Below are 18,786 nucleotides of genomic sequence, written 5' to 3'. Positions count from 1 at the left end.
AAAGGCATTCGACAAGGTGCCACACAAAAGGCTGCTGCATAAGATAAAGATGCAAGGTGTTAAGGGCAATATATTAGCATGGATCGAGGATTGGTTAACTAACTGGAAGCAAAGAGTAGGGATAAATGAGTACTTTTCTGGTTGGCAGTGACTAGTGGTGTGCCTCAGGGATCAGATTAGATTAGATTAGATTAGATTACAGTGTGGAAACAGGCCCTTCGGCCCAGCAAGTCCACACCGACCCGCCGAAGCGAAACCCACCCATACCCCTACATTTACCCCTTACCTAACACTACGGGCAATTTAGTATGGCCAATTCACCTGACCCTGCACATCTTTGGACTGTGGGAGGAAACCGGAGCACCTGGAGGAAACCCACGCAGACACGGGGAGAACGTGCAAACTCCACACAGTCAGTCGCCTGAGGTGGGAATTGAACCCGGGTCTCTGGCGCTGTGAGGCAGCAGTGCTAACCACTGTGCCATCGTGCCGCTAACTCAGTATTGGGACTGCAATTATTCAGAATTTATATAGATAATTTGGAGTTGGGGACCATGTGTAGTGTATCAAAGTTTGGGGATGGCACTAAAGATAAGTGGTAGAGCAAAGTGTGCAAAGGGTTGTGAAACTTTGCAGAGGAATATAGATAGCTTAAGTGAGTGGGTGAAGATTTGGCAGATGTAGTATAATGTTAATAAATGTGAAGTCATCCATTTTGGTAGAAATAACAGTAAAAATGACTATTTCTTGAATGGTAAAAGATTGCAACATGCTGCTGTGTAGAGGGTCCTGGGTCTCCTTGTGCATGGTCTGCAGTTGCAACAAGAAGGCAAATGGAATTTTGTCCTTCATTGCTAAAGGGATTGAGTTTAAAAGCAGGGAGGTTATGTTGCAGCTGGATAGGATGCTGGTGAGGCCACAACTTGAGTATGGTGTGCAGTTTTGGTCTACTTACTTGAGAAAGGATGTACTGGCACTAGAGGGGTGCAGAGGAGGTTCACTGGGTTGATTCTGGAGTTGAGGCAGTTGCCCTGGGAGTAGAGACTTAGTAGTCTGGGATTTTATTCATTGGAATTTAGAAGAATGAGAGGGGATCTTTGGAAACATATAAAATTATGAAGGGACTAGATTAGATAGAAGTAGAGAGGATGTTTCCACTGGTGGATGAAACTAGGAAAGGAGGGCATAGCCTCAAAATTAGGGGGATCAGATTTAGGACTGAATTGAGAAGAAACTTCACCCAGAAGGTTGTGAAACTATGGAATTCCCTATCCAGTGAAGTAATTGAGGCTTCCTCAGTAAATGTTTTAAAGCTAAGATAAATATTAGTAAAGGTTATTGTGAGAGAATGGGAAGTGGAGCTGAGGCCACAAAAAGATCAGCCATGATCTTATTGAATGGCGGAGCTGGCTTGAAGGCCCAGATGGCCTACTCCTGCTCCTTGTTCTTATAACTCTTCCATCACGACAATCTCCCTGCACGTTCCATGGCTTCCATTCTCCGTGACATTTCATTTACGTAAGTTGGCAATTGGCAAAGCACCAGTTGCACCACACCATCATGACTGCTCTTGGTCAAACTCCACACCACTTCAGCTCTTCAATAGTTTGGAGCTGATGGATACCTGAGACTTCTGCCAGGTCATTTTGTACACAGACATACAGACAGCTGTGTAGGATGCATCCAGTGGGTCTTAACTTTGTTTATTTCTTCCTGCACAAATTACAGGAGCATTCAAGTGTGTGGGTGAACCTCAAACAATCTCAGCCTTAGACTGGCTGAATAGAATTCTGTATAATCCTCTGTCCCAGATTTGCCAGGCTTTGTTCTACCTCTGAGCAAACTCAAACCCATGTCAGTCTCATACATCTGTCCAATCTTGGCCCCATGTCTGTCCAATATGTGGAGAAGATCATCAACCTTCATGTAAATGAAAACAAACTGCCGATGCTGAAGATCTGAAACATTAACAGAAATTGCTGAATAAACTCAGCATTTCTCGCAGCATCTCTAGAAAGTAAAGCAGTGTTAACCTTTTGAATCCAACAACTGTTCATGAACACATCAAATTCTAATGAAAAGTCACCGGACTCAAATGAAAAGATGCTGTCAGACCCACTGAGTATCAACCTTTATATGCATATATTGTTTACATCTCATTCTTGTATAACAAACAGATATCTTCCATTCTAGGTCTTTCTCTTATCCTATGTACAAGGGTCTATTTATACCCTCTAGTCAGCTGTCAAGGTCAAAATTTGTATTTTGAAGATTTCTCTTCATTTCTGCTGATGTGAACCCTTAGAGTAACCTCTTTTTATAAAATCTTATTTAATTCCCATTACAGCTTGCGTTCTTAGTGCTTCTCACTTTTCCTTTACTGGAGGTTACCTACCTCTGTCTCCTTCGCATTGCTTTCTTAGGACACACTCGCTGACTTCAACATTGACTTACAGACAACATTGCCAGCCTCTTTGGATAGCATTGCCTTTTAGCACATAGGGAGAGGCAGACTGCTAGTGACTGCAGGATGCACTGAACAGTCAAGGGGATGGATATGTCACTGTGTAGCGCTATGCTATGTCAACATCTCTCATATGTGCCTGCAGTTTGTACAGCAAACACATCTACTTAAAAAGTCAAAGGGAAACAGTCCTTGGTGAGATGAAGGGGCTTATGGTCAGTTAAGAATCTTGTCCAATTCCAGTAAAGGGGCTTGACCATTGTCAGTCAGGCACTTGGGTCTACAAAAGTCTGGGGACTGGGCCATGGTCAATTCCAGATATAGTTTTGATCGCTGATTTGTTTTTAGATGTTTCGTCATCACACTAGGTAACATCATCAGTGATCCTCCAGATGAAGCACTGCTGGTATGGCCTGCTTTTTATTTATGTGTTTATGTTTCTTTGGGTTTGGTGACATAACTTCCTGTGGTGATGTCATTTCCTGTTCTTTTTCTCAAGGGCTAAATGGGATCCAAGTCAATGTGTTTATTGATAGAGTTCCCGATGGAATGCTATGCTTCTAGGAATTCTTGCACGTGTCTCTGTTTGGCTTGTCCTAGGATGGATGTGTTGTCCCAGCCGAAGTGGTGTCCTTCCTCACCTGTATGTAAAGATATTAGTTGCTAGATGACGTTCATGTATCCTGGTGGCTAGTTTTTCTGCCTGTTTGTCCAATGTAGTATTTGTTACAGTTCTTGCAAGGTATTTTGTAAATGACATTACTTTTGCTTGTTGTCTGTCTTTAAAGTTCATTAGCTGCTGTATTAGTGTGTTGGTGTGTTTGTGGGCTACCATGATGCCAAGACATCTGAGTAGTCTGGCAGTCATTTCTGAGATGTCTTTGATGTAGGGGAGAATGGCTAGGATTTCTGGATGTGTTTTGTCTGCTTGTTTGGGTTTGTTGCTGAGAAATCGGCGAACTATCTTCATTGGGTACCCCATTCTTTTTGAATTCGTTGTATAGGTGATTTTCCTCTGCTCTTCATAGTTCCACTAATCTGTAGTGTGTGGTGGCTTGTTGAAATAATATCCTAATGCAGTTTCATTTGTGGGTGTTGGGATGATTGCTTATGTAGTTCAGCATTTGATCCGTCTGTGTTGTTTTCCTGTAGACGCTGGTTTGAAGCTCTCCATTGGCTGTTTGCAACATGTAGGAATGGCAGTTTGTTGTCGTTTTCCTCAACTTTAGTGAATTTTATGCCAGTAAGGGTATTATTGATAAATTAGAGAAAACCTTCAAGACTGTTTCATTTCGTGATGACAAAGGTGTCATCCACGTAGCAGAACCAAAGTTTGGATGGGATGGTTGGCAGAGCTCTTTGTTCGAGTCTCTGCATTACTACCTCTGCTAAGAACCCTGATATCGGAGATCCCCTGGATGTTTCGTTGGTTTGTCTGTAGGTTTTGTTGTTGAAGGTGAAGTGGGTGGTAAGGCATAGGTACACTAGCTTGACGATATTGTCCTTGCTGATGAAGTTGGTGCTGTATGTGTCTTTGGTTCTTCTAATAGTGCAGTAAGTGTTTCCTTGGCCAGGTTGATGTTGATGGATGTAACCAAGGCTGTTATGTTAAAGGAGACCATTATTTTGTCCTCTTCTATCTTGGTGTCTTTGATGGTCTTCAGGGATTCTTGGGTGGAGTGGATGGAGTGGCGTGAGTCTTCTACTAAGTATTTTAGCCTTTGGTACAGCTCCTTAGCTAATCTGTAAATTAACTCCAACACCGTGGTCAACTCCAACAACTACAACTAATCCAGGAATTTCAAGTAGTTTAGTGGGGTGCTGTTGAGCAATCAGTCCAAGCCTAGATTGAGCTTTGTCAGGGCTGTCAAATCATTTTAGGCCATGGTCACTGTTGGGATTTTAGTCAATAATGGTCATGGGCTTATCACGTGTCAGTCCATGATGACCTGGAGAAAATGGGTAACTAAATGATGGGCTTCATTGTACTGGGTCGTTGAGGGAATGGTCATTGTGTTAGGGGACAGTTCTGGATAATAGGGTGGGACATCACAGAGAATAGGAGGAGACTGAGAGCCCCAGGAAGTGAGGGTTCTTACAGGTCATTCTGGCCTATACATGGGAAAGGAGTAAGGCCATCCCGAGCATTATAGTTTTTAGTCATGGGCTTTGGAGATTAAGTCGATATATTAATTGTAATATAAAGGGGGTCCACAGAAACAAGATACCTCGAAAGGACATGGGAATGGCAACATAAATGGGAGCAAGAGGATTGGGAAAGTTCTTGTGCCACAACCAGAGCTTGGAACTCAGAGTCATAGAGATGTACATCATGGAAACAGACCCTTCGTCCAACTCGTCCTTGCCCACCAGATATCCAAACCTAATCTAGTCCCATTTGCCAGCGCTTGGCCCATATCCCTCTACACCATTCATATTCATATACCCATGCAGATGCCTTTTGAATGTTGCAATTTTACCAGCATCCACCAATTCCTCTGGCGGCTCATTGCATACATGCACCACCCTCTGCGTGAAAATGTTGCCCCTTAGATCTCTTTTATATCTTTCTCCTCTCACCCTAAACCTATGCCCTCTTGTTCTAGACTCCCCCCACCCCAGGGAAAAAACTGTGTCTATTTATCTTATCCATGTCCCTCATGATTTTATAAACCTCTCTGTGGTTACCTCTCAGCCTTTGACGTTACAGGGAAAACAGCCCCAGCCTATTCACCCTCCCCCTGTAGCTCAAATCCTCCAACCCTGGCAACATCCTTGTAAATCTTTTCTGAACCCTTTAAAGTTTCACAACATCGGAAGAAGACCAGAATTGCATGCAATATTCCAAAAGTGGCCTAACCAACGTCCTGTACAGCCGCAACATGACTTCCCAACTTTTATATTCAATGTTCTGACCATTGAAGGAAAGCATATCAAACACCTTCTTCACTATCCTATGTATCTGCGACTCTACTTTCTAGGAGCTTTGAACCTACACTCCAAGGTCTCTTTTTTTTAGCAAGTGCAGCAGGGGGAAAATGTGAAAATTATCTTTTTTTACACCACAGATAATAATGACTTAGAATTTGCTGCCCACAAAAAGATATTGAAAGTGTAAACAGTCAATGATCACAAAAGGAGATTGGATTGGATGGATGAACCAAGCAATGGAGTGTGGGGCAGACTGGATTGGTCTAGAGGGAGCTGACACTATCTGGCCTCCTTCTGTGAGATAGGTTAAATAATTTAGAACAATGTGATCAGTAAATTTAAAATCAGAGGGAAATAAAATGGCTTGAAAAGATTGGCTAAAATTGGAGTTAAATTTTAGCAAATCAGGCGAGAAGAAAACTTGAATTGAGTATTATTGAAAAAGATAAAGTAATGAAGTAAACATTGGATTCAACTTTAAAAAAAGTTTATTGTTGTATAACACTTGTTGCTTTTTGTCAGTTTTCCCAATGCACTTGTCTAAAGATTCATTCTTCTACATATTTTTAAAAGGTACATTCTTTGCACATAAATGACATGGGACATTCCTCTAAATAACACATCTTTTCCAGAAGTATCACAGCAATAGCTGTATAAAATGAGGAGGAAGACATGTCTTAAACATGTCTTTGATCAAGTCATCTTGTTAGGACTCTCAGGACACAGCACACAACCTACACTGCCACCTGAGTGCTGAATTTGGGGAGTGCTAAGTTTATAGGCATCAGCTTTTGGGGAATATGTTTAACATCGGCTCCAATTCAGCTTGAAAGGAAATATGCATGGTTTTATTCAAAGAGCAGGCAGACTTTTTTCAGTGGCCTACTAACCTCATCTAAGATTTGTTAGGAATACAGTTGCCAAATTTTCCCATCTGTAACAACAGCACTTCAAAACTAATTCATTAGCTCTTAAGTGTTTGAGAATGTGATAAGACACTAAAAATCCAACTTCACAAAATGAGGAGATTTAAACAGCTATTTCACCTCAATGTCACAATTAGTATAATCATGTGAATTGTCATTGAGGACCAAAAGTGAAAAGTTTCCATAACATACAAACCTACCAAACACATTTTTGTGAAGTTTATCATTCACAACAAAAAAATGTAAACATTAGCTTTTTTAACCACATGTAGACAATAAAAGTATTATTTCATGTTACCTAGACTACTGTTATCACAGCACTGTCTTCATAAAGGGACAACTGCTTTCAGTGTGTCACTAGATGTAATATACTGTACAAAAAAATGACTTTGCATTAGGGCATAAACTAAGGTGACTAAATTTAGACAGAATTAAATATCATATAGCTGGTTAAAAAAAAATCAAACTGACTTAGCAGGTGGAAATTTCCCAACTTGGCACCTGCACAAATAGCAGGACCATTTTATGGAACCTGTTGATAGCTCGAGCAGCTTTGCCAAATTTTAACTAGGCAACAACCTTAGCCTCTTGCTCCAGATGTATTAACCATCCTGGAAAGCATGCAAGATAATGCCTCCATTCTGTCAAAGGAAAGGTTTTTTTCAATTAAAAAGAACCACAGCATCGATTAATACAGTTTACCAGCACATGGATTTATGAGGTTGCAAGAATAGAGAAGACACCTGGAAAAATCGTTCAAAGGGATCTCACTTAGCTGGAGAACCAACTATGGGATTGAGGGGTTGTGGTGAGGTGAATGTTTCTAAAAATAGAAGGTGGGTCCCTCAAATCAAGGAGACATGATGGGATTGATTGAGGAAGTCAACAAATGTGATGTCTCCAACCTTAAGACAAAGCTTCGAAAAAAAAATCCAGGCTCTCAGAAGAGCATGGCAAATGGGCATAACACTCCCAGTTTTCAAGCCCCATAATGTTTCCATCAATCTCCTGCATAGCACTCTCAAGGCACACCTTGCAACATTATTCATTTTGTCTTTCTGCAGACACATCACATTACCATGGAAGCAGCCAATTGTCACACCCACCTCATTGCCCTCCCACAACCACATCACACTCTCCACAAATGTTTCCCTTCCATCCTCTCCATTCAGAACATTACACACTGATTGACTTTTGTTGTAGAGACAGAGAACTAGCAGATAGTAAGGAGGAATAGTTCTCTGATGACACACAGCTTATCACACACTGCCAACGTAGCATTGGGATGGAATCTTGTTCCAGGAGACTATAGATATCAGTATTGTCCTACCTCAAATGCCTGAAGCACTGGGAGATACTGGAAGCTGATCTACTTGTAGAATGTGTTGGATTGGGCAAAGGTCGTCTCTAGGGTTCAGTAGCCATCCCCACTGCTCTGTGGATGACCATGTTGTTGAAGAGAAGGCAGCTGATGCTGCAGCTTCATGTTGCGCCTTCCTCTCCAATATCTCAGGTGCAACACAAAGCTACATAAACCTGTTCCTATGCCATTTCAAAGACTGGCAGCTGAAAATAAGTGCAAAGCTAGTAAAGTGAAGTGCCTTTCAGGAAGTTAGAAATCATTTGTCTGACAATGATAACACTTTTTCTCTCAGAGAGTGTTATGTACAACTATTTCCCATTTTGAAATGCTCCAGTTTCACTTATCAAAGCCTTACCACCTTCATCAGCTTCAATGAAGAAGTTAATTCTGCTCAGCACTCAGCTCACCGATCATGGCAGGTTTCTGACTGGTCAGATGTTCTGGCTGTTGAACTCAGAATTGAGGGTTAAAACAGTGTTTAATTGGCTTTTCAAGTATCTTTATTTTCCCAAAAAGAGCCAAAGAGTGTGCTCACTTGCCTTGGAAGCCTCCTCCAGTGATACCCAGGAAAAGGCAGGATTAGTTTTAGGGGTTTGAATCAACTCTCACATCTAAAACCAACCTTCCCTGCCTGAAACATTTCAATATCATTTGTTACTGGTGTCACCAAGACTCAATCTGTAGAATAAATAGTTATTGTCCATGCCCACTGGTAGATCAGATAAGGAGCAAATCAAATGGTTGACCTACCACATACACGATATAGACATTATACTGGGTATGGAGGAGATGACCAAAGTTGCACAGTGCTCATAATCCAGTGCACCAAAAGGAGGAAACATGGTGGTTCTTCAAATATCACAACTTTTGCAACTGGAGTTTTACAATGACACCTCAATTGGCTACAGCAGCTAACTTTTTGCTCAGATTGAAGAATATTTGCAGGATTGCCTTGAATTACCAGCTATAAAAAGGGAATAATTTGGTAAAGAAATTTCAGCTGACCAGTTAAGTGATTTCCCCACCCTGACTAAGCACTAATTTGGAAAGAAAATTCCCATTTCTATGGCTCCCTGCATAGATACACAAAGAGACCAAAGACGTGCTGTAGTTTGGCATGAACAATTGGCATTCCTGGATATGCAGCATCACTTAATAAATCGTTGATCATTTTTGCATGAGAATGTTAGTATAATAAATTGGAACATTGTACAATATTCTTAAAGCAAGGATTTGTTCAGTTTGATTTTACATGGCTTTATTATATTTGGAGATTAGCAAGATGTGTGTAACATGCAGTGACAGCTGTTCACCAATTACTTAATGTACTTATCTTCTTTGTTTAAGAAAATCTGTTTATTGCTGCCTTTCACTACAAACAAATGAGACAGTATTTTAAAAGAAGGAACAACTTAAGGCAGATTTTATAACCATGATTAACAGCATTCTGAACAGTTTCCAGAAATTATGTAGAATGGGATGTTATGCAATCGAACTGCATTTCCTGATATTTGAAGTGACTGTGCTCTGGCTGTACGTTCTATTGACTGATCCAAGTTGAGAACTGGCAATCAATGGACGATAGCAGGAGGCCCAAATCCAACCACTGCATCCATGAGCCAGCATTCTTCCAAAACAGTTACCATTTGAAACAGCTCACAAATTTGGCACAAATACATAAAAACAGCCACATTTACTTACCACGTCTACTACCTGTCTGAACTTAAGTCAGGTTTCGGTTTCTTGGATATCTAGATAATACCCATGAAAACTCATGTTTAAGATCTTTAGCTCTTTTGATATTTGCCTTAACAATCATAGCTATTTATTTCTTGACAGCACCAGCACAACTAACATTTAGGGTTTGTTTATGTGGAACCTATGCTTGGACAGGTGTTTGGGATGACACAGAAATAGATGTTTGGGCCAGCAAACTAAAGTGATGTAGCACATACTGCATCTTACTGATTGTGTAAATTCTTCACTCAGCTGCTGTGGCAATGTACTGTGCAAAAAGTTGACTTGTATGTTTTCTTTATGTTAGTCGTCAGACCAAATTTTTAAAAAATCTGAGCACCTTTTAATCTGCATGGTGTTTGATTTAAAATTTGGAATTTGCCAAGCCACGCATGTTTTCTTTATAGACTAGAAAGATCAATGTTTTATGTCAGCATTGGAATCCAGTGTTCTGATGATTTTCTCATTATTTAATATTTGATGTCCTAATTAAAAATGGCAGTGTTAAAATATATCTGGCATTGCGAAAGCTGAATAGTTTCCACACACTTTTTGCCTCACATTGTAAATAAACTGCAACACGAGAACCTGGATCTTTAAATGCAACATTTCTAGTTCTGTTTTTTTTCTGCATTTGTTCCTTTTCATTGGGGAGGAGATGTTATACTCCAAATTGTTTTCTTCCTTGTCTGATACAAAATCCTTGAAGTTTTGAATCACAAAGTCTTGCACATTTTACTTTTAAAGAATTATGCACTTTTTTTTGGATGGTTTTTTCTTCTTTTTACCATTTTTACTGATCTTCTCTTTGTATTTGCGAATTTCTCGCACCAATGTGTAGAATGCATCTTCCACGCCCTGGAATTGTAAGGATATGAATTAGTGGTGAAAACAAGAAAGAAAATTAGGTTTACATTCATAGTTACAATGAGATTAAGTATACAAATCAGATAAAGGTTTGATTCACATTTCAATGCTTGATTAAAGGGAGGATCAGAAATAGCAAGCTTTAAGTAGTTAAACCTGGATTTACTTTTTTTTTTACAGCAAATAAAGATAAAGAAATTGATGATTTATACTGTGGAGGAGGATAAAGACATGGGATGTATGAGAGCACCTCCACCTACAGGGGACCTCTAAACTACATACCATCCTGACTTGAAACTACATTCACTCACAGTCACTGCATCAAAATTCTGGAACTTCCTGCCCAGGCAGCCTGGTTGGCTGTATATCTAAACTGCAGTGGTCAAGAAGTTAGCTCACTGCCCATTTCACAGATAAGGATGAGCACTAGCCAGCAGCATTCACATACTACAAACAACTGAAATTTTAAAATTGTTTTTATCCTCAGGAATATATTTTCTTTCATGCCTCGTAGCATGAGATAATATAGGGGAGGCATTGACCCACTGATATTATTGCTGGATCATTACTCCAGAGATCTAGGCAATGTGTGTACCCAGATTCAAATATGCCATGGCAGATGATGGAGTTTGAATTCAATACAAATTTGGAAATAAGAGTCTAATGAAGACGACGAAAGCGTAGCTGATTGTTGGAAAAACCCATCTGGTTCACGAATGTCCTTTAGGGAAAGAAACTGCCTTTCTTACTTGGTCTGGACTACATGTGATTCCAGACCCACAGCATTGTGATTAACTCTTAACTGTCCTCTAGGATGGGCAATAGATGGTGACTTAGCCAGCAACACCATTATAATGAATGATTTTTTTTTTATTCTTGCATTACTCTTACATCATACAAACAATATTTTTTCAATAATGAAGACCCATTTTATTGTAGCCAGTTGGTAGCCTGAGCAGGGGTCTCTGGCTAAATGCATTAGGGCACTAGTGATTAGTCAAGATTAGAGTGGTGCTGGAAAAGCACAACAGGTGCTTTTGATGAAGGGCTCCTTCCAGAAACATCGATTTTCCTTCTCCTCGGATGCTGCCTGATCTGCCAATTACCTATTTATGTGCAAGATGCTTGGCTAATCATTACAGGGAATACAAGCAGCAGGTTGTCTCATGGGATAGAAAGTGCTGGCACCATATTTATTTGGCATCAACATCTGGCTCCATCTCTTTGGCTAAGGGCTCTGAACAGCAGTTGATAGGCAAGAAAAAGATGAGACAGCCCAATCTTCCTGTAGGTGACCTTTCTGTTGAAGATAGTGAGGTGTCACTATGGACTGAGCAGCTTTTGCAAACCACCCTGAGGTGTCACCTGACACAGTGCTCTCAGGATGTGTTGTCACTCCTCTCTGCCAGTGTCCCATTGCACCCTCCTTGAACTCATCTGCTGGAGGCAACCATACTGAGCAAGAAACCATCAGAGGTTTAAGCCTTCTTGGACTCTGACCATCATAGGACAGTAACCAAACTTTTCTCAAGCAACAGGGTATAAGGTATATGAGCAGAATTAGGTCAATCATCCCATTGAGCCTGCTCCACATTTAATCATGGCTGATAAGTTTCTCAACTCCATTCTCTTGTCTTTTCATTGTAACCTTCGATCCACTATATTTGTCTTCAATACACTCAGTGACTTGGCCTCCACAACCTGCTGTGGCAATGAGTTCCACAGATTCACCACCCTCTCGCTGAAGAAAGTCCTCTCATCTCAGTTCTAAAGGGTCCCCCTTTCACACTGAGGCTGTGCCCTCTGGTCCTAGTCTTTCCTACTAGTGGAAACATCTTCACCCCACAGCCACTGTATCCAGGAATCTCAGTGTTCTGTAGATTTCAATCAGATCCCCCCATATCCTTCTAAACTTCATCCAGTGCAGATGCAGAGTCCTCACCTGCTCTCATATGACAAGCCCTTCATCCCTGAGATCATTCTTGCAAACCTCCTCTGAACCCCCTCTAACACCAGCTCATCCTTCCTTAGATACTGGGCCCAAAACTGCTCACAATATTCCAAATGCAGTCTGACCAGAGCCTTATACAGCCTCAGCACTTCTGCTCTTGTTTCGACCCTCTTGAAATGAATGCTAACATTGCATTTGCCTTCCTTATTGCTAACTGAATCTGTATGTTAACTTTAAGAGAATCCTGAACTTGGACTCCAAAGTCCCTTTGTGCTTCAGATTTCTAAAGTCTTGCCCCATTCAGAAAATAATCTATGCCTCTGTTTTTCCTACCAAAGTGCATAACCTCACACTTGCTCACATTGTATTACAGGTGCCACTTCTCTGCCCAATTTCATATCCTGTTGAAGCTTTTCTGCAGCCTCCTCACTTCCTCAACACTACCTGTCCCTCCGCTTATTTTGTCACCTGAAAACTTAGCAACAATCCCTCCTATTCCTTTATCCAGACCAGTAATGTATAATGTGAATAGTTTTGGTCCCAACACTGATCCATGTGGAACTCCATTAGTCACTGGCTACTATCCTGAAAAGACATATTTATCCCCATTTTCTGCTACCAGTCAGCCAATCCTCTATCTCTGCCAGTACTTTGTCCCTAATACCACAGACCCTTGTCTTATTTAACAGCGTCCTGTGTATCACTTTGTCAAAACATAGTGCACACCATTTAGCAGACAGCCTTCACTTGGTTGTGGCTGTCAGGGTTGCACCAAGATGTAGTATTGAGAAACAGAATGTAAAAAATATTGTAATGACAAAGATGGCATGGGTGTCACCATTCTATGGATGTGATGATTATTGTCTTATTTTATAGTTTCTATTCATATTTCAGAGGAAGCTTTTAGTTGGGAAAATGAAATTTAAAGCTAAAATGTACTTAAGATCCTGGACTTGAGACTGTAGGCCACTTGCGGTGGTCTAGCAAAGAGCAACTGTGTTTATTTTTTACCAAGGTCAAAAGTGCTATAAAATGGCAGATTGTCTTTATCAATTGGACCATTGGAAATACTGAGCCATATTGTCTCATCCATGTTAAAAACAAAAAAAGGGGGATTTATTAGGTAGACTTCAAGATTAGCTGGTTGGTTGTGAAGCCAGAAGTTAATTAATTTAACTATCTAATTAGCTATCCCACTTTCCGATAGTCAGATCCTCTCCAATAGCCAACTCAACTTAATGTAATCCACAACCAACACGTGCAAAACAAAATGTTCAAATAAAGAAAGCTGGGACTTGGTTGTTGAGCCCACATTACTAGAGAAACTAAATAAAACATTTGAAGAAAAGCTGAGGAGAGAATCAGGGCAATTAAAGTCTTGGACTGCTGTAGCTTAGAGTGGACACATATGTTTCCACAGAATTAGCAAGGCAACTGGACCCATTACTGTATATGTCTCAACTTTGATAACTAAACAGAACATACAGTCTCAGAGAATTGAACTTGACATACAAGTATATATTTTCATTCCTATACTCTAGAATACTTCATCCCCAAGTATCAGTTTTCTTAAAAGATTGCACCCAAGAGGTTTGTTTTGATTTCATGCTAATGCATACACTGTACAGTTTTTGAAACAAAAATTTGGCTTTGTAGTCTAAGGACCTACATAGTATGGCTTGTTACATACCAGCCACTCTCACAAGACTAAGCAACTGAACAAGTACAGATTGAGGAAGCCTGAAGCAGGAAACCTGCCTACCCCACCAGGCAGGGAAACATTGGTTATAAAAAGGCACCAACATTTATTTATTAAGTAGTGCTTGTATACTGCACTACTGTCACAGGGGTACTCGATTTATAGGGATTTTCTAGTTGACTATTAGTAAACACAGATTTTCTTAGCATCCAGTTTTTATCATTTTCATATTTATCTTGTAATCAACTGCACAAATCCTGTATATGCAAGTCAGGCATCATAGCAAGTCTCACAAGTACAATTTGGTGCAAGTAGAGTAAACTCCAATGAAACTGAACCAGTCAATTTGAAGTACCATCAAACTTTAATGCAAGAACAGATAGAGGATACTCAATCAATGCACAGGAGCATCAGCAAAATACAAAATTATGCAATGGCACCAGGTTCTCAAGCACAGGAAGAGGGAATAAAGAGATTTATAGTATTCATTGTAGACATTATAATTGATGTGGCTTTCCTGAAATCTTCCTTCCCACTGCTAAAAAATTGGTTTTACCTGTCGAGTTTTGGCTGATGTTTCTATGAAGGGGATTCCATAACTTTTTGCTAGTTCCTGTGCTTGTTTAGTGTCCACAGTCCGTGCTGGAAGGTCACACTTATTTCCAACTAATACCATGGGAACATCGTCCGAGTCTTTCACTCGATTAATTTGCTCTCTAGAGAAGATAAAAGATAATGGAAGTTTTGTTTGCATTTTATTAATGTGAACAGTTGCTAGAACAGCTTCTGGATTCTTCCTCAAAGTACATTTGGAGCAAATACACCAAATTATAGCTTTAGTTGTAACCACTGCAACAGATTATAATTGCTTGCACAAGAACAGTTCATCATTCTTCTCTAACTAAAACTAGTTAGCTTCTGCGACAGCTCAGGTGACAACCTCAATGCAATTCAGAGCAAGAGACCAGAGGTCCCAGAGTTTATCCCACATCTGTGATTTAGGGCAATTGGCCTTGGCGCCACACACTAGAAATAGTGGGGAAAATCAGATTTTCCACTTGCTCATTTATTTGTGGATAAACATTAAGACGATGATTAGGGTTGTCTGTATATCTCTTTATAATTGGGTAGTCAGGGCAGAGTCACCTGTCTAGGTTCACACACAAGAACGTTCACCTGGATGGGGTCTGTAGGATACAGACAATGGAATCATGCTCACTACAACAATCTGTACCTCATAACAAAGGCAGACAAGAGGGAGAAACATTTCTTGGTCAGAAAAAAAAAAGGTTTTTGTATCTTCTCTATACATCAAATCCAAGTGGTGGATAAACAATAAGGTAATTTTGATTAGCAGCAGGAAGAGCGAGAGTGATGACCAGGAGGCTGCCGAGAAGGTAAATGACCACTTTAAAAGGTTACTTCAAGCATCGGGGCTCTCCATTTTTGCTTAGCAGCAGGAAGTGACTACTTTAAAAACTTACCTCATACATAGGTGGAGCACACACTGAGCAGGAGTGGACACGGGACTGCTAAGTGAAGTAATATATTTGGGTTGTTGTGTTACCCGAAACACTACTTAGGTAGTGTCTCCTATCCATCTTCCTCCTCTAACCAACAGTTTTGTGCCCTGGATTGGTAAGGTGACTTTTTTTTTCTTTTTTTTTCAATAGTCTCTTTGGGAATTTAGAATAGTGTGAATGTTCCTCCTGCAGAATGTGGGAGTTAAGGGTCACCACTAGTGTCCCTGATGACTTCATCTGCAGGAAGTGCACCCAACATCAGTACCTTGAAAACTGCGTTAGGGATTGGAGCTGGAGCTAGATGAACTTTGGATCAGACGGGAGGCAGAGGGGGTTATAGGGAGGTAGTCACACCTCAGGTACAAGAAAAACGCAGATGGGTTACAGTCAGGGGACGGAAAGTAAACTGGCAGATAGTGCAGAGATCCCCTGTGGCCAATCCCCTCAATAACAAGTATACTGTTTTGGATACTGTTGGGGGCCGGGTGAAAATGACTTACCAGGAGTAAACAATGGCTCAGAGTCTGTTCCTGTTGCTCAGAAGGGAAGCAGGGAGAAGAGTAGAGCATTAGTCATTAGGGACTCCATAGTTAGAGGGACAGTTAGGAGGTTCTGTGGGAACGAGAGAGACTCACGGTTGGTGTGTTGCCTCCCAGGTGCTTAGGATTGTGTTTTCGGGATCCTTGAGGGGGAGGGGGAGCACCCCCAAGTCATGGTCCAGATAGGCACTAACGACATAGGTAAAAACAATGACTGCAGATGCTGGAAACTAGATTCTGGATTAGTGGTGCTGGAAGAGCACAGCAGTTCAGGCAGCATCCAAGAAGCAGTAAAATCGACGTTTCGGGCAAAAGCCCTTCATCAGGAATACAGGCAGAGAGCCTGAAGGGTGGAGAGATAAGTGAGAGGAGGGTGGTAGGGATGGGGAAATTAAGGGAGCTAGGGTGGAAGCTTAGAACTATCACAAACACGAATTTTATCTCTGGTTTGTTACTTGTGCCATGTGTTAGCGAGGCCAGGAATAGGGAGAGAGAGGAGTTGAATACATGGCTACAGCGATGGTGCAGGATGGAGTGTTTTGGATACCTGGATAATTGCGACTCATTCTGGGGTAGGTGGGACCTCTACAAACAGGATAGTCTACACCTGAACCAGAGGGGTACCAATATCCGGGGGGGGGGAACTTGCTAATGCTCTTCAGAAGGATTTAAATTAATTCAGCAGGGATCCAAGACGCTGAGAGTAGTGAGGTCAGAAATAAGGTTTCAAGGTCACAGGAGTGCACCAGCAAGCAGGAAGCTGGTTTGAAGTGTGTCTACCTCGACACCAGGCACATCTGGAATAAGGGTGGGTGAACTTGCAGCATGGATTGGTACCTGGGACTTCGATGTCATGGCCATTTCGGAGACATGGACACAACAGGGACAGGAATAGTTGTTGCAGGTTCCGGGATTTAGATGTTGCAGTAAGAACAGAGAAGGTGGTAAAAGAGGTGGAGGCGTGGTATTGTTAGTCAAGGACAGTATTATGGTGGCAGAAAGGATGTTTGAGGACTTGTCTACTGAGGTAGTATGGGCTGAGATTAGAAACAGGAAAGGAGGGAGTTTTGTATGGGTCTCCAAATAGTTCCAGAGATGTAGAGGAAAGGATAGCAAAGATGAATCTGGATAGGAGCGAGAGTAACAGAGTAGCTGTTATGGGGGACTTCAATTTTCCAAATATTGACTGGAAAAACAATTGTTCGAGTACTTTACACGGCTCAGTTTTAGTCCAATGTGTGCAGGAGTGTTTCCTGATGCAGTATGTAGACAGGCCAACCAGGGTGAGGCTACATTGGATTTGGTACTGGGTATTGAACCCGGCCAGGTGTTAGATTTGGAGGTAGGTGAGCACTTTGGTAATAGTGACCACAACTCGGTTATGTTTACCGCAGGGCAAGAGTTATAGCTGGGGAAAGGCAATTATGATGCAATTAGGCAAGAATTAGGATGGGGAAGGAAACTGCAGGGGATGGGCACAATTGAAATGAGGAGCTTATTCAGGGAACAGCTATTGTGTGTCCTTGATAAGTATGTACCTGTCAGGCAGGAAGGAAGTGATTGAGTGAGGGAGCCATGATCTACTAGAAAAGTTGAATCTCTTGTCAAGAGGAAGGCGGCAGCTTATTTAGGATGAGATGTGAAGGCTCAGTTAGGGTGCTTGAGAGTTACAAATTAGGTCTCTCTTTAGGTCTTTCCTGGCTAAGAAGAGCCAGGAGGGGACATGAGAAGTCATTAGCAGATAGGATCAAAGAAAACTCTAAATCTCTAAGCATCAGGAATAAAAGAATGACTAGAGTAAGATTAGGGTCAATCAAGGACAATAGTGGAAAGTTGAACGTGGAGTCTGAGGAGATAGGAGAAGCGCTAAATGAATATTTTCGTATGTGTTCACATCAAAAAAGACAACGTTGTCAAGGAGAATACTGAGATACAGGTTAGTAGACTAAATAGGATCGAGATTCACAAGGAGGAAGTGGTAGCAATTTGGAAAGTGTGAAAATAGATAAGTCCCCTGGGGCGGATTCTCTGGGAAGCCAGGGAGGACATTGCAGCCTTTGGCTTTGATCTTTATGTCGTCACTGTCTACAGGAATAGTGCCAGAAGACTGGAGGATAGAAAATGTTGTTCACGAAGTGGAGTGGAAACAACCCTGTTAATTATAGACCTGTGAGCCTTACTTCGGTTGTGGGTAAACTGTTGGAAATAATTTATAAGAGATAGGATTTATAATCATCTTGAAAGGAATAAGTTGATTAGGGATAGTCAACACGGTTTTGTTAAGGGTAGGTCGTGCCTCACAAACCTTATGGAGTACTTTGAGAAGGTGATCAACAGGTGGATGAGCGTAAAGTGGTTGATGTGGTGTATGGATTTCAGTAAGGTGTTTGACAAGGTACCCCACGGTAGGGCTATTGTACAAAATACTGAGGCATGGGATCGAGGGTGTTTTAGCGGTTTGGATCAGAAATTGGCTAGTTGAAAGAAGCCGGGAGTGGTGGTTGATGGGAAATGTACATCCTGGAGTTCAGTTACTAGTGATGTACCGCAAGGATCTGTTTTGGGGCCATTGCTGTTTGTCAGTTTTATAAATGACCTGGATAAGGGTGTAGAAGGATGGGTTAGTAAATTTGTGGATGACACTGAAGTTGGTGGAGTTGTGGATAGTGCTGAAGGATGTTGCAGGTTACAGAGGGACATAGATAAGCTGCAGAGCTGGGCAAATAAAGTTTAATGTGAAAGTGTGAGTTTATTCACTTTGGAAGGAGCAACAGGAACGCAGAGTA

The 18,786-nt window shown here is 41.2% G+C and overlaps 1 protein-coding gene across 1 annotated transcript in view; it reads right to left on the bottom strand.

Moving 5' to 3' along the window:
• Positions 1–5,865: 5,865 nt before the first annotated feature.
• LOC122542641 (GTPase KRas-like) overlaps positions 5,866–18,786 on the bottom strand; it is a 35,979-nt gene continuing 23,058 nt past the window's right edge. The window contains exons 4-5 of the mRNA XM_043680636.2: positions 14,495–14,654; positions 5,866–10,279 (exon numbers count right to left, since the gene is read on the bottom strand). Of these exons, the coding sequence (XP_043536571.1) occupies positions 10,163–10,279; positions 14,495–14,654 (277 nt within the window). The 3' untranslated portion in view covers positions 5,866–10,162. The remainder of the gene's footprint in view (positions 10,280–14,494; positions 14,655–18,786) is intronic.

The sequence above is a fragment of the Chiloscyllium plagiosum genome, unplaced genomic scaffold, assembly GCF_037043375.1.
Source record: "Chiloscyllium plagiosum isolate Xiang-an unplaced genomic scaffold, Cpla_swu_hap1 HiC_scaffold_33, whole genome shotgun sequence".
NCBI lineage: Eukaryota > Metazoa > Chordata > Chondrichthyes > Orectolobiformes > Hemiscylliidae > Chiloscyllium > Chiloscyllium plagiosum.
Note: the sequence above shows the minus strand (reverse complement) of the source record. Positions and strands in the feature narration are given on the sequence as shown.